Source organism: Lynx canadensis, chromosome B1 (genome assembly GCF_007474595.2).
Source record: "Lynx canadensis isolate LIC74 chromosome B1, mLynCan4.pri.v2, whole genome shotgun sequence".
Classification (NCBI taxonomy): domain Eukaryota; kingdom Metazoa; phylum Chordata; class Mammalia; order Carnivora; family Felidae; genus Lynx; species Lynx canadensis.
Window position 1 is genome coordinate 202,849,066 of NC_044306.2, and position 15,529 is coordinate 202,864,594.

Sequence of the window (15,529 nt, forward strand, 5' to 3'; positions counted from 1 at the left end):
TAAACGGAAATACACGAATTTTAATATGTGTGTAAATAGAAGCACAGATGCTGAATTTAAGAACCAGAAAGATTGCAGAATTCAAATTCTACTTTTGTATACATCACGTCTGCAAAAGGCACGTGGTTCTGTTGTCGTAAGGAACGGCCTCGGACGGGAGTGTTGTCCTAACGTCTTCCCGCTTTGTTCTGGCCGGGGGGTAGCAGGTGTGCCTACTTCCCTCGGGGGGTCGTTCTTCAGTTTTAAAACGAGGAGGATTTTGAGTGGTCGCGTGTATCTTTTTTGTCTCCAGCTCTTACCGACAGACCTGCTATTGGGCCCGGACTTGAATCGTGGGTGATGGTCTGCTGCTTAGCAGAAAGAATAGGGTGTTTATGTAGAGTTCTTAAATCACAAAACGAAGCTGTTTTCAGTCTAGTTACAGAGGTTATCAGAACGGTTAACACGCCTCCGCAGTGGGATTTTACTTGGCCTCTGAGTGTTTATAAAAGATAATCACGTGATAGCAGCATATTTGCTGTTTCTGCGTAAACTCCGGCAGTTTTTCTGGCCTCACCCCTCACCTTTCACGGGTCTGGAGGTTGTGGGATGCGTTGTGGCTCTCAGCAGATCAACTTCAGGCCAGCTTCCGCTTTCCTGCCCCCGTATTCTGCCCACGTGGAGACAGTTCCTGTGTCCCCTCTCCTGTAGCTCCAGTGCATGTTCGTGTAGAGAAACGCTTTTTTTTTTTTTAAGTTTGCTTATTTATTTTGAAAGAGAGAGAACAGAGGAGGCGCAGAAGGAGAGAGAGAGTCCCCAGCAGGCCCTGCGCTGTCAGCACAGAGCCCGGCTCGAGGCTGTGTGTCACGAACCTTGAGATCACGACCTGGGCTGAGGTCAAGAGTCGGACGCCTCGCCGACTGAGCCACTCAGGTGCCCTGAGAAGCACATGGTTAAGGGTCCAAAAGATTAGTAATCAGCGTTTTTAGTTTCTCTAGTGACGATGCTGTAAGTTGCTGTATTTCATGCCCCCTGGGCAGACGCGGGCCCTGTGCTCAGGGGACCGCCTGTACCCATGGGGCCCCGAGGGGCTGAGGTCACCCCAAGCAAGCTGCGGTTCCTTGGGGCCTTTGCCTCAGTAGCTCTGTGCCGCTCTACTAAACGGCGGTCTTATCTTGTGTTTTTCTTTTAGGAAGGTGCAATCACACCCAGCGATGAGACCCTTTTCCCTGACGTTGACTGGGTAATTGGTAACCATTCCGATGAACTGACACCGTGGATACCTGTGATCGCAGCCAGGTGAGTAAGTGTCCCGCACAGCAGGGCGGGCGGCGGGAGGGATTTTGTTGCCTAAACCTCGCTGTCCAGAAGTAGCCACTCGCGGCTGTGGAGCACTGGACACGGAGCTCGTTCGGACTGCGGGGATGAGAACGTGCCGAACGTGCCGGTTTAGGGTTACGTTCTGACTGCTTCTTAAAAAAACTTTTTAAACGTTTATTTTTGAGAGAGAGACAGAGAGAGCGTGAGCCAGGGAGGGTCAGAGGGAGAGGGGGAGACACAGAATCCCAAGCCGGCTCCAGGCTCTGAGCTGGCAGCACGGAGCCCCACGTGGGGCTCGAACCCAGGAACTGTGAGATCATGACCCGAGCCGAAATTGGGCAACCGACTGAGCCACCCAGGCGCCCCATCTAACTGCTTTATTTCACTGTTTGAGACATGGCCAGAAGACGTCGAAGTACATCTGGATAGCGCTGACGAAAGCTGACCATTTCCGCGGTATTTCTGTCCGGGGAGACGGGTCGTGTTTTGGAAGTTATTTTCTGATAACAGGAGTGAGTGTCTCCAGAGGGAAAATCTGCCAACACAGGGACGCCTCGTTCACAGAGGGGGGCCGCGGGTCGGCGGGGCCCTTGCGAGCACGCAGCTTGTGGTGGCGGCCCGGGTGTTCTGTCGCCGCGGCTCCCGATCCAGGCGTCTCGTGAGGCGTTGCGGCTCTCGCGGAGCAGCGTGGCCCGCGGAGCAAGTCTTTTTTTAAAAAATTTTTTTTTTTTTTTCAATGTTTATTTATTTTTGGGACAGAGAGAGACAGAGCATGAACGGGGGAGGGGCAGAGAGAGAGGGAGACACAGAATCGGAAACAGGCTCCAGGCTCCGAGCCATCAGCCCAGAGCCCGACGCGGGGCTCGAACTCACGGACCGCGAGATCGTGACCTGGCTGAAGTCGGACGCTCAACCGACTGCGCCACCCAGGCGCCCCGGAGCAAGTCTTAACGTAACCTTCCTCGTGCCCGCCTCTGAGATCTCGCTCCCAGCCGAGATCCCAAAACGCCTCGGGGAGTTCCACGTTTCGAGTCAGTAAGAACAACGCAGCGGAACGCACTTTGTACGGGCAGTTAGGCTCCTGGTCCGTGGGAGGCGTAGACCACGCCGCGCCGTCTCTGGGAGCCGAGCGAGGGACAGCTCGAGCTCGGGCTCTGCTCCGGAACAGTCAGGGGGAGCAGACGCTTCTGCTTTACCGCGGTGCACGATGGCCACGTGGCTCTGCGCTGAGTGTCTTGTTTTGGGGATTGTTTTTGAAGGTCTAGTTACAGCTGCCGTTTCTTTGTCCTTCCCTGCTGCTTCTTTGACTTCGTGGGGAAATACGCCCGGAGGCAGAGCAGGAAGACTCAGTACCGAGAGTATCTCGACTTCGTGACCGAGGTGGGGCTGGCCTGCGGGTTCCACGTCCAGGAGGACTGCCTGCGCATTCCCTCCACCAAAAGGGTGCGTCCCGACCGCTTGGGGCGTCCTCGGGGGCCTCGGTGCGGCGTCGGCCTCCGGGGGGAGGGTCCGGGGCCGTGTCGCAGAGCCACAGGGGACCCCGTGACGTTCGCGAGCCCGTGCCGATCCCGGCATCTCGGACGCTGGTGGGGGTCAGCGGGCTCGCTCTGTCCCCGCGGCCCCCGCTCTGAAGGCCTTCTGGCGGTTCCTTCCCCAGGCCCGCAGCAGCGCTGCAGGGAGCCCTCAGCGAATCCTCATTTCCTTCCCAGAAACCGTGAGTGGCCCTCGGGGACCTTCCCAGAGTGGGCGTCGGCCGGACTCGTGCGGGACGTCCCAAGCTAGTTTGTCCGAGGCCGCTCACCACCTCCGGGGTCCTCGGGTTTCCCGGTCACGGGCCGAACCCGAAGTTTGGTTCCGGGTTCAGAGCGGTTCAACGTCTCGTCCCGCGCTTCAGTAATTCCGACGTACCTGCGATGCGGTTTGCCCAGGCAGACGCCGCCCCTGCCGCAGTCTGTGACCGCAGCACCCGTGCCCCCTGAGACCCTGCCAGCGGGCCAGTCCCCTGGAGAAGTCGAGGGAGGTGCCACCGTCAGCCTGTGTTCGTGTCGGTGGCTTCCTCTCATCGGACTCTGTGGCCGTCTGGCTTCTGACCATCAGCAAAGCGCAGGAACCCGTCACACCCACATCGTGAGTTTGAGCGCTCGATGTGGCACAGAGGACCCAGGGCAGGTTTAGGTGAACTCTCGGCCCTGGCACCACCTGGCCGTGAACTCCGGGGCACGTTGCATACCGCATCCGTGCCCTCGTCTGTCCGGGGGGAGGGGGGGCCCTCCTGGGCTCGTCTCACAGACTACGTAGAACGGCGCCTTCGTCGAAGGGCTCCGTGGTGGCCGAGAGGGGCCCACGATGGCCGCGGGTACGTCATTGCTGCCGATGCTGCCACTGCTCACGTCACCGTGAGAGCGTTCTCGGGGACCCTGCTTCAGAGACACGATGTCCTTCTCCTAAATGCCCTCTGCCTTGGCAAACCGCCCTGCTGAGGCTGGGATCGATTCTGCCAACTGCTCGAATTCGGGTCACGCGGGTGGGTGTTTGCACTGGTCTTTCCAGTACTAGTTGCTGGAGACCACGCACCGGTCCTTGATCTCTCTGAGCCTCGGCTTTCTCGTCACCCTGTGGCTCTGGGGGCAAACACAAGAGCAGATGTCCACAGGTGGCAGCTCTTTGGTGAGGACTGGTTCTGCCCGGCACGTCAGGGGACGGGCCCCGGATCACGCCTCTGGCAGGTGGCAGAGCCGGAGAGCGGTCCAGGGGCGGCTCTCGTGTAATTAGATTCGCTGTCTTTCGTTGCCCCTAAGCTGGCTGTGTGGTTCGTGGCCAGGAGGAAGTCCAGAGATGCCGTGCTCGGGGCGGCGTCCTTGCCCGGGGGCTCCAGTGCGCGGGCAGCCGTCGTCATCCTGTGTGGACGTGCAGGAAGGACAGTGCACGGAACGGACGTCCGTGCCGTGCCAAGTGCTGCCTCCCCTCTGGCAAGGTCGACAGAGGGACGTCCCGTTTTGAGAGCTCTGGGTGCCGTCCGTGTCTGCACCTGAGGGAGGGGGTGCCGGATGAAGGCTCCCGCGAGCGACGTGTTCAGAACAGGCACGGCTGTGAGCTCGGTGCGCGTGCACTCGTACGCGTCTCGTAGGTCTCTGAGTGTCCGAGCCGCGAGACTCTTCGTGGGCTTTGGCTCTTGGTTTATTTGGGACACTGGTATTGGTATTGGCTTTTAAAGTAAGCATTTCTTTCACGATAAGCGTCTAAAATTTGAACGTAATTTGTACCGCAGAACGAGAGACGCGAATGGAAAACGCGACTTGCCACGGGATCCTGGTAAAACACTCCGCTTTTTTCACATGCAGGTTTGTCTCATTGGGAAACGCAGAACATACCCCCCCACCGGAGAAGCCCTCATGGATGAGCAGAGAACCCGGTACATTAATAGCAGGCAGGGCTGCCCCGTGAGCCCGCCCGGCCGGGAGCCTCCCCATCCTCCTCCCCGGGCCGCCGTGGCACGTACGGGTCGCCCCCACGGGCGCCAGGCCCTGGACGCCGGGGCCGCCGAGGAGGGGGCAGAGGCCCGGGCCGCCGGACTCTGGCTGTCTGGATTTCACCCTAGAGAAAAAGCCGAGCGCGTGAGGAATTGCGCTGCCCTCCCTCGAGACTTTGTTGACCAGGTGGTTTTGCAAGTGGGACACCTGCTGTTGGATGCAGAGCGGCCGTGCGCAGGAAGTGCTCCGAGCGGGAGCTTGAAGGCCTGGAACCGAGGAGGTAGGCCCCCGGGACCCTGCCGCGTGCCTGCCGGGTTTCGGGCAGTGGCTCGGCCCTCCTTTGGGACCAACTTGGAATCCTGTGGTCGTTTTTGATTACAGGTATTTTGCAGAGGTTGTGATAATAGGCCACTTACACACTGGTTTAGAATTTTTTCTTATACTTCCTTTTAACATAAGGGACTCCGCTCCCTCAGAGGAAGGAGGTGAGAGCAGAGTGGTAGTGTTTGGACCCATGATTAACCTTTACGGAAGTGTCCAGGCTTCTGGGTGTAGAGCCACTCATTTTCCCTCTATAGAAATTCTTTAAACCAGAAGCAGGTTTCTGAATGCCAGAAAAGCGTGCTGTCCTCTTGAATATAAGATAACGTTTTGGAGATGTTGTGGTTTGTTACTGTAGTTCTCTTTGAAATCCCCCAAATGGCAAAAATCAGACATGATAAAAGGGAGAAAATGACATCTGAGTGGCGTTCAAGAGAAGGAGCAAAGCGTGGGTTTTGATGATTTTTGTAAAGTTGTGACCGGGACGCTGGCGGTCGGCACCAGAGGGCGCTGTGGAGCTGGCTGGGTCTGGCGGCACCTGAAACTCGCCTGTGAGGTTTTGAGGTCTTTGGAGGAACTGGAGGAGCCCTCCCTCAGCCCGTCAGGGGGGCTGCTGCCTGGCTGGCCCCGTGGGTGGGGGGCCAGGGAGGAGGCGGCGAGCCCGGGCTCCCTCTCCCGTGACGTCCTGCCTGGTGTCTTCACCGTCCTGGCCTCCCTGGCTGTTGTGACTTTGCCACGCGGCAGCGCCCCGGAGCGCCTCCTCTGCTCTGTGGGTCACCCCACCCTGGTGGCGTCTGATCAGAAGAGCCTCTCGAGGGATGAGGTGGCCGTCCTGGCCAGAACCCCCCCACCCCACTCCCCACTCCAGCTGCTGACCGTCCGTGAACCGTGCAGAAGCCCTGAGGGGCCGTGGGCCGTTGTGTGGGTTGGCACCTCACTTCCCGGTGCACCCTGCTGAGGCGGGGGCAAGCTGGGCAGGGGGGGGCGGGTGCTTCTGGCCAGGCCTCGAAGGGCAGGGAGCCACAGCAGGGGGGCAGGGGCCACAGAGACACTCGGGCAAATTTACCCTAACCCTAACCCTAACCCTGGCCTTCGCACCCCAGGATAGTCCTGTCCTCTGCTGGGTCCTCTGGGCTTGATTGAGCTCAGGAGGTGCTGGCCTGTGCCGGGGATGGACTCTTGCCGTGAGCACCCCAGCTCTGTCCTGGGCTCTGGGCTGGACGGCAGGCGGCTCTGGTTGTCGGGGCTCAGCTCGCGGGCCTGCCCGCCCGTCGGAAACACCGGCAGGGCTGGTGCGCCCCCCGGCCCCCCCCCCCCCGCCCCTCCCTGCCCCTTGGGTCTCCGTGGTCTGGGGCTGGCCTGAGGTGGTCCCTCCGCCCCGTGCCTGCCCCGTCTGCCCTGCGGGAGAAGCACACTCCGCTGAGGTTGGACGTGTGCCCTTGGCCTCTCAGCCCGAGGTGGTCCCCTCGCTTTTCGGTGCTGGAATTTAGCGACCTCTCCAGCCTGCGCCTGTGTGATATACGAGTGGGTCAGACCCCTGGACCTGAGTGATCTCAGTCTGGGGTCTGCCCTCTGCAGGGCATGGCTGAGGGGCCACAGGGCAGGAGGGGGTGGTCCCTGCCCTCGCGGTTAGGTCAAGGCGCGTGCACGTCTGAGGATGAGCAACTGGGAGGCAGTGCGGAGCAGTGCGCATGAGCATCAGGGTCCGGGAGCGTGTGCAGGGCCGGGGCACAGGAGGGGCTGGAGGGCTGTCCCGGCCGATTCCTGCTTGCTCTGAGTGGGTTTGAGGCGGCTGAGAGGGGCATCTTGAAGGTCGGCTGGGCTTTGGTAGGTGGAATCACAGCCATAGGGCGGCCGCCTCCCCTGGGTGCCCGGGGCTGGGCCGAGCCAGAGCGCTGGTTTTCTGTGGGGGAGGCTCCTGCAGAGTTGTTGGGTGGGAGTAGGTAAGCCCCGGGGTGTTGGGCCTGGCGGGTGGGCGGCCCCGGCATCTCCGGTGGCAATGGCTCTGCCCGCAGTCCCTCCCGCCGATGTGCGCCAGGGGCTGAAGCGGACGGAACCAGAGCCGTGCGCAGGGCCAGCGGCGAGCCTGTTTCACGGCTCCTGACAGCCTTTCTGTTGGTGTCGGGGAAACCCACTTTTCAACAGGAAGCCTCTCCTTGGCGGACGTAGCCAGTGAGCTGGACGGGGAGACCCTGCGGAGGCTGAAGCGGGAATGTGGAGGCTTGCAGACGCTGCTCAAAAACAACCATCAGGTGTTTGAAGGTAAAGGGATTGAGCCTTGAGGTTCGGTTCTTCCTTTTTTTTTTTTTTTTTTTTTTGTTGAGAGTGCGGGCACACGAGCGAGAGGGGCAGAGGGAGAGGGAGAGAACCTTAAGCAGGCTCCACACTCAGCGAGGAGAGCCTGACACAGGGTTCGATCTCACGACCTGAGCCAAAATCAAGAGTCTGACGCTTAACCGACCGAATCACCCAGGCGCCTCCCTCCCCCCGCTGCTTTTTCTAGTAAGCAAAGCTCACTTCAGAGGAGTCTGAGATTCCTAGGAAGGTGGGAGAAAGAGAACAGAGTTCTCTCTGCCCATGACCTGTGCCTGCCTCAGCTGTCTTCTGCCCCATGGAACATTAGCCACGCCTCTTCTCTGATTCCCTCTGGTCCCGTCGGGCACAGCCGCCCCGCCCCCAGTCCTGGCCTTACCTGGCCTGTGTGAGTGCTCACGCCTCACACAGAAGGAAGACCAGGTCCGGAAGCCTGCTGGCTCCGTGCCGCTGGAGGACTTTCTGGGTGGGGAGTTGCTAATTGCGTTGGCCTTTGGCCGCCTGCAGGCTGGAAGCGTCCCGGGGTCCCAGCTGGGCCCTGGGCAGATAGAGGAGGGAGCCCCCGATTCCTGCCCGCTCCCCTGGCGGCACGCGTGCACTGTGCCCTTGGAGCAAGGCTGGCACTGCCCTCCTGCCCTGGGGCTCCGGGCATCCGGGACCGTCGGGAGGACGAGGGCCCAGGGCCTGCTGTCTTTCCCTCGGGCAGCTGCTGTCCCTGCCTCCCGGGGTCTGTGGTCTGATGGGGGGGGGGGGGCGGGGCGGGTGGGTGGGGACACAGAACAAGCGTTCGCATGGGTGCTGGGGGTTAAAAGAAGTTCCCTTATTTGGAGTGTTCTTTATGTTTTAACTTATTTTTGAGAGAGAGAGAGAGAGAGAGAGTGCGAGGGGAGGGACAGAGGGAGAGGGAGACAGAGTCCGAAGCAGGCTCCAGGCTCTGAGCTGTCAGCACAGAGCCCGACATGGGGCTTGAACCCACGAGCAGTGAGATCATGACCTGAGCTAAAGCCCAGCTGACTAAGCCACCCAGGTGCCCCTATTTCGAGTTTGCAAACATACCTCCATCGTCTCGATGGTTGATACCTTGTTATATTTTGTTTTGAGATCTCCTTCCTCCCTTGATCTTTATGTAAGTGTTTTAGAGCGCGTCCCGGCCTGCCTGCTGTCTTACCTGCGAGTGCCTCAGCCAGTGGCTTTGAAGGTGGTGGTGTCTCGCACCACCATAGTGCCATGGGCACGCTTGCGCAGGAGGAGTCAGGAAGGCTGTGCTCGGGAAAGGACATCTCGGCTGGGACTCGGTCAGGAGGCCCAGGAGGAGCAGCCTTCGTGAAGGCTCTGAGTTGGGGAGGAGGAGGCTTGCGGTGTGATGACGGAGGGGTGGGGGAGGCGGCGCCGTGGGGAGGGTCTGGCCTCTGTGGCGGCAGGGGCCCGGTGACCCCGCGTGGCCGACCCCCCGTCTGGCTGCGGCGTCGCCGGCTGTGTGCCTCTTCTGTGGCGTGTCCGGAGCCTCAAGGCCAAGTGCGGGGCCCTGTTCAGGCCCCCCCGCGGCGCAGCGTCCGGCTCCTCAGGACTTCCTACGTGGAAGCAGCTTTTGTTCTGTTTCCACCGTGAGGTGTCCCACGAAGCGCTGGTGTGGGCTCGCGCTCCTTTCTGGGAGGCGGGTGTAGGGGTGCAGGGGGCTGCAGATGGCGGGTTGATGTGCAGAGTGGTGGCTCCGGGCGGAGGTGCGGGAACACGTGCTGAGGACATGAGGGCCAGAGAAGACCAGGCCGGCAGGGGCTGCCGACGTGCCCCCGGGCCCACCTTCCCCTGCCGGGTGGGGTTCCTGGAGGGCTGCACGCGGCGTCCGTTCCCTGCCTGCCTCCTGCCTCCTGCCCGCCCCGGCCCCACCCGCTTCTGCCAGACTAACCACCCCCCCCTCCGGCCCCCCCACGTGGCTCCCCGGCTTGTGTGTCTGTCACGATGCTGTTTCTCCCCCCACAAGGCTGCCTGCTTGCTCCCCGCCCCCACGTCAGGCCCTGGCCTCTCTGGTGGCATAGCCATAGTTCCGGACCATAGCCGGGCATCTTCCCTAAACTGCTGCCCGTCCGCCCCACCCAGTGCTGCCTCTCTGGGCTCCCAGAGTCTGCGTGAGCTTCTGTCACACGGCCTCCCGTATTCGGTCACCTCACTGCCTCAACTGGATAGACCGTGAGCTCCCTGTGGATGGGCCCGGCTGCTCCGTAGCCCGAGAGGCAGCTGGGAGCCCATGTCTCAGGATGGAGAAGGGAAAGTAGCCCCGTGAGGAGGGCACGCCTTCCCGATCCTTCCTCGCAGGGGGTGGTGACTGGGGGCAGACTGTTGCGTCCCGGAGTCCCAGTCCGTGCAGTGCCATTGTGAGCAGAGCTCAAGGTAGGACGAGAGGAGGCCCTAGGGCCTTGTCGAGGGGGATGCGGTCAGCTGTCTGAGCCCCAGGATCTGGGCCAGTCCCCACAGCCCCACCTTTGTGCTGCTGCCGAGGAGGGTGGTCGGGTGGCGACTCGGGGCAGGTGGCCACAGCTGACGGAAGCACTTCTGTCCTCTCCCAGCCTGAGGGAGTTGAGTACGGCCACCTTCTCTTCCCTGCCTGTGTGTGTGCATGCGAGAGCTCGGGTGTGCACGGCCCCTTACGTGTGATGCGAGAGCTCCAGTGTGTGAGGTCCCTACAGGAGAGCTGGGGTGCTCGCGGCCCCTTCGTGTGCATGGGAGAGCTCGGGTGTGCACCCCTGCAGTGCCTTTGGGTGGCCTGGTTGCCCTTGTGGAGCTAGACTGTTTTCGTTTGGGCCTGACCTTGCTGGGGAAATGCTCACGATGGCATCAGGCCTCGTAAGCAGTGCTGGAGGCCCCATATTTGGAGTGGTTGCGAAAGCCGAGGCCCCGGGACGGGCAGCCCCACTGCGGGGTGGAGAAGCGGGGAGAGGGGCGGCCCTTCCCGAACTGGCAGTTCCTGCTCCAGCTGAGCTCTGGCCAGCGGCCTGGAATCTGCTGTTTCGCGAGGCTTTTGTCAATTAAAGTACTTATCGTAACCGTAACCGTAACCGGGAAGGGCTGCTCTCCTGTCTTTCGCAGTGCGTTGTTTTGTTTGCCTTCGTGAAATTGTACCTTTTTTTTCCCCCATTATAAATATGCATGCATACCATCGCTTTCTGTGCAGTCGACGTCGGGGGGCACGTTTATTTTTGGAAATGCTTCCAAGTAGGCGGCTTCGGGGCTGAGCTCTGAGTAAACATTCTGCTTGCAGTCATGCCGAAAATATGCACTGAGGCCGGTCTTATCTCTGAGGATGTTTTATTTTATCTTATTTTCTTGAGGGTGTTTTAAGCCAGGGTGGCTAGTCTCTGGTGGTGTTTACGGGACTGAGGGGTCAGATCCACTTTGGATGCCCCCAGTTCCTCCGGCGCCGTGCACCGTGGGAGGAAGCCACCTCAGGGCCTGCCTGGTGCGTGCTGTGGTCAGGGGCCAGGAAGGCCTGCCGGGGGTGTTGCGGGCGTGGTACCAACTGAGTGGCCTGTGCTCACGGTGCCGACCGTGTTGCACATGTGGCCGCAGCTGAGCTCTGGGACTTGCCCCGAGTCTTGAATGTTGAGGCTGGCCTGGCCACCCGAGGCGCGTGTGATCAGGGCCTGAGCACAGGGCACTGCTCTGGTAGATCGTCCATGGGGGTTTCGGGAACAGTCTACAGCCCGTTCCCCGGAGCGTTCTGATGACGGCAGCGTCTGCTTGTCAGGAGCGGGAGGGGATGGACCAGTAAGTAGGTTCCGAGGAAGCGAAGCTTCGGGAGGAAACAAACGTCGGATAATTGAGCTTGGGTGGAGCGCACCTTGTTCCTGGGGTTCCGTGGTGGCGTCGGGGGCGTGTTTCCACGTGGAGAATCCCGCTGGTGGTCTGAGCCGTGGGCTGGCTGGAGCGTGTGTGCAGCCAGGGCCGCGAGCGCCCTCAGGTGCCCCGCATGGGCCGACCCGGGATGGGAGGGGGGTGTCGGGAGCCGCCCTGTGTCCTGGGGGTGCACGGGAGCGTGTCGCCCTCCAGTGCCCGGGCCAATCCTCTGTCATCAGTGCCCGCTCCTCGGGCCTTAGAAATCCTGGCTGGGAAGGGGCGGCTGGGTGGGTCAGTCGGTTGAGCGTCTGACTTCAGCTCAGGTCACGATCTCGCGGTACGTGAGTTCGAGCCCTGCGTCAGGCTCTGGGCTGATGGCTCGGAGCCTGGAGCCTGCTTCCGATTCTGTGTCTCCCTCTCTCTCTGCCTCTCCCCCGTTCATGCTCTGTCTCTCTCTGTCTCAAAAATAAATAAACGTAAAAAAAAAATAATAATAAAAAAAATAAAAAAAAGAAGTCCTGGCTGGGCCCCCGCTTCCCCTGACCCTGCTCCAGAAATGCGGCTGGGTGCCCTCTTAACTCACCAAACCACTGTGGAGCGCCTGTCGGGAGCCAGCCTGTCCTCAGGGGAGGGACCCCTGTGGAGGCGGGGCCCACGCCCCTCCCTCTCCCCCAGGTTTCTCTTGAACACATCTGAGCCTTTGGGCCGGGCCAAGGGCTCCTTGCTTTTTGGGGTCCACACCCCGGGCATCTGGTGGGAGTCTTGCCTCCAAGGCTCCTTCGGGGCATGCTTCGGGGCCGTGGCATTCGGCTGTGGGAGCATTCAGCGGATCCCAGTGACGTTTCCCTGACCTGAGCTCCCGGACCGATCCCAGGCATCAGCCTTGTGGGGAGCAGACAGGAGGCTGGCTCCGAGGAGGGGGACAGTCGTGCCAGGCCCAGAGTAGGTGCCCTTGGCTACCCGCAACGAGGAGTCCCTCCAGTGAGCCCCTCCGTGCACAGGCGCCTCTCCACAGCCCTTTCTCTGCTTTAAGGGCAAATGGTTCATACACGGCAGTCTGTGAGGACATGTTGCAATCACACGAGGTGATTTGAAAGCAAATCCGAGCTTCAATTTGTGCTCTCACGGTCTCATTAGCGGTTGGAGAGCCAGGTTTATTCAGTAGGCTTCTTTTATTTCTCCCCGAGCCTTTCTGTCTCCAGTGGTCTCGCAGCTTCCAAGAAAACCAGGATGCAGTGAGCGGCTTTGGCCGTGTTTCTGTGGAGTTGCTGGCGTCTGGGGGAGAAAGGCCCCTTGAAAGCCTGTGGGGAGTCTCGGCCCGAGTGGTGCTGACCGGCTCGGGAGGCAGCTCGGTGCGGGGCCCGGTCAGCTGCTGGGGCCTTGTCCCCCCGCGTTCCAGGCCGGCCTCTGAATCCCTGCTGACGCGGCCGCTGTCCCCCACCCGCTGTTCCCCGACCCGCTGTTTGCGTTTGGGGGCTCTGGTTATGGGGGCACCAGCAAACCCTCCTCTTCGCCTGCCCAGAAAGGACCTTGCTTGTTTCCTCTCTCGCGCAGCGGTGAGGTTCTCCGGGACAGACGGCAGCATAGTTCCCCAACTTCCGCTCTCACGCCGCGGGCTCCCAGTGCTCCGCCTCCTTTCCCACAGGCCCATCCTGCTGCCGTCCCCGCCGCTTGTCCCCGTGGTCACGTCCTGGGTCTTGTCAGCAGCAGACCCTCAGTTTCCCTATGCCCCTTCACCCCTGCCCCCGGTGACCCCTGCCCCCGGTGAGCAGCTCATGCCTCCTGATGGCTCCTGACCCCTGACCCTGGCCCCTGCAGGCGCCCTCGCCCTGGCATACGTCCACCTTGCTCCTCGCCTGTTCCCTCGGCCCCCTCCTCACACCTCCCTGCTGGGCTCTGCCTCCAGTGCTCCCCTGTAGGCCACGTTGCTGGTGTCGGGCGGGGCTGCGGCCTGGCTCGCCATCTCCACGCCTGGTCTCCTCCCTGCTGGGGCGCCGCCGCCCCAGAGTCGGGCTCTGTGAGCACCGGTCCCGGCGAGCTGGTGGACTTGGAGGGTAACGCCTGGGCCGTGTCTCTCTCTCTGTCCTGAACCACAGTTCGGAGCGGGCGAGTTCACCTTCGCGACTGGAGAGAGGAGAGGCTCCGGAAGCAGCGGCAGCCGGAAGCGAAACGCAGACTGCTCTCGGAAGCTTTCAAAACCCGCCTGTGCTGGTTTCTCAGCCACCACCCTGACGGCTGCGCTCTGCCTTCGGACTGCTGCCCGTTTGCCCACGGGCCTGAGGAGCTGCGGCCGGCCCAGACCCCTGGGAGGAAGCAGGTTCCGTGAGCCTCTTCCGCCCTGCAAGTGCAGGCCTGGCGCGGGGGGGGGGGGGGGGGGGGGGGGGGCCTGGGCGCGGGGAGCGCGCCGGCTCCTCCGGGGACAGCAGGCCGAGCTGGCTGGGTGAGCGGCCCCCGGATTTCCGCCGGAGCGTGGCCTTCCATGTCACAGACAGTCACGCCGCCACCCCGTCTTGAGTGCTGGGTCTGCGTTGTGAACGAGGTCGCCCCTAACCGTCCGGCACCTTGACCTGGGGAAGAGCGTACGGGAGTTGTTGTCGCATCTAGCTCTGGAGGTGGGGCAAGTGCCTGGCCGCCCGGCCCTCTCAGGGGCCCCGTCCCGGCTCGCCTGACCCCTCCTGTGTGACGGCCGGCCTGCCCCACGGAGCGCGGCCCTCCTGCCGCCCCCGGCTGCGCTGGAAATTCAGCTGCCCCGGGGGTCGGTCACCACGCAGGTATTTTGAAAAAGCTGTAGCACATGGTTGTGCAGGTTATTTTTAGTTACAGAGAACAAGAAACGGCCCTCATTTCTTTGGCTAGGTCGCTCTAGGTGACGTGAAAAAAGAACCCCAAGGAATACAAAGCAAGGCCAGAAAACAGAATTATCACAGAAAGGCAAAAACTGCCCCTGCCCTTCCTTCCCTGGTAGGTTTTCTCCCAAGTGCTGTTAGTAATTGTTTGTATTCTGGGAAAAAAATCCAACGTGTTTGTGTTTAAAATTATTTTTGGTTTTACGTGAAAGGCCACATCGACACACACGGTCCTGCCGCTGACTTTTCGCACAGTGTACGTATGTACCTTGGTGGCCTTTCGTCGTGTGGGTGTTCGCGGTTCACCTGTGGCAACGACAGTAAATTCTTCCCTTTCCCTGAGCGGTGCCTCAGCTTGGTGCAGCAGCCCGGGAAGTGCCTGGCCGGCCTGGCCAGGGGTGGGAGGGGCGTCCAGTGGGCCCCGGGGGCTGCGTTGTTTCCCGCCCCCAGCCTCTCCCCGCGTGAAGTTCTTGGGTGGCCTGAGCGGCCATGGTGACGCCCCCCCCCCCCCCCCCCCCGGGCTCTGATGGGCTTGGCCAGTGCAGGCGGAGCCCCCTCCTGCCGTGTTGGCAGGACATGCCTGCCTGGTGTGGGAAGTCACGCCTGGCAGAGTGGAAGGAGAAAGGCCCGGGGTCCCAGCGCTGGGGCCGCAGCCTCCCCATCTCTGGCCTCTGTCACGGAGATGAGGTGCCTTCGTCAGTGAGGCCGGTGGTTTGAGATTCCCTTAACTTGCTGCCTGGCACGTGTGGGACGATTCCCTTCAAGACGAGCTTCCCGGCCTCCCTGCCGTGGGATCAGACCCGAAGCAGCCTCCTTCCCCTCCCCTCGAAAGGAGAACACCTCCTAACAGGGAGACGTGAGCCCAGGACTTCCTGCACAGGCGGGTGGCCCCAGCCAGGCCAGGGGGGCAGCCCCCGTTTTAATTACCACGTGAGGGAGCGATACCACGACAGCCACGGTTTCTGTGGTCTGTGCTTCTGTCCCCAGCCCTGGAGCTGCCAGTCCCAGAGTGGGTGAGGTGCCCTCGGGAAAATGGGCTGCCCCCCAAAGTTTTGGGACGGACGGTTCGCCCTGAAGAATCCCAAGGTTGCATTCTCCGCCACGTGTGTTCGTTGGGGTCAGGGGGTGCCCTCTCGTGGGTGCCCTGGGAGACCCCTGTCCTGAGGTGGGTGTCCAAGGGTCCTGCCAGACCGGGTGCTGTGCTGACTCACCACACCTCGCAGACTCCCTACATGCCGCCCAGGACGGCACAGATGCCTGGGTAGGCCCGTCCCCTGGATCCAGCCTCTTGGTTCCAGCTGCCACTTCTTACTGGCTACGAGTACCACGGTGCCCCCACCCAGGCCACTAGCGGCAGGCATTACACTCACTGTGGGGTCGCCAGGCGCACCACACACGCATCTGCGGGGGTATGTGTCCAGATGATTGCTGTCGGCGGCGGCCTGGGCC

The 15,529-nt window shown here is 61.6% G+C and overlaps 1 protein-coding gene across 2 annotated transcripts in view; it reads left to right on the top strand.

The window, feature by feature from the left end:
* The window catches only part of TRMT44 (tRNA methyltransferase 44 homolog), a 30,080-nt gene extending 15,658 nt beyond the window's left edge, over nucleotides 1-14,422 (top strand). Inside the window, exons 7-12 of one of the 2 annotated variants that reach the window (XM_030314300.1) lie at nucleotides 1,172-1,278; nucleotides 2,559-2,742; nucleotides 2,957-3,013; nucleotides 4,641-5,049; nucleotides 7,236-7,352; nucleotides 13,331-14,422. In XM_030314300.1, the coding sequence (XP_030170160.1) occupies nucleotides 1,172-1,278; nucleotides 2,559-2,742; nucleotides 2,957-3,013; nucleotides 4,641-5,049; nucleotides 7,236-7,352; nucleotides 13,331-13,560 (1,104 nt within the window). In that variant the 3' untranslated portion in view covers nucleotides 13,561-14,422. The remainder of the gene's footprint in view (nucleotides 1-1,171; nucleotides 1,279-2,558; nucleotides 2,743-2,956; nucleotides 3,014-4,640; nucleotides 5,050-7,235; nucleotides 7,353-13,330) is intronic. The other variant, XM_030314301.1, reaches the window with a different exon arrangement.
* Nucleotides 14,423-15,529: the final 1,107 nt, after the last annotated feature.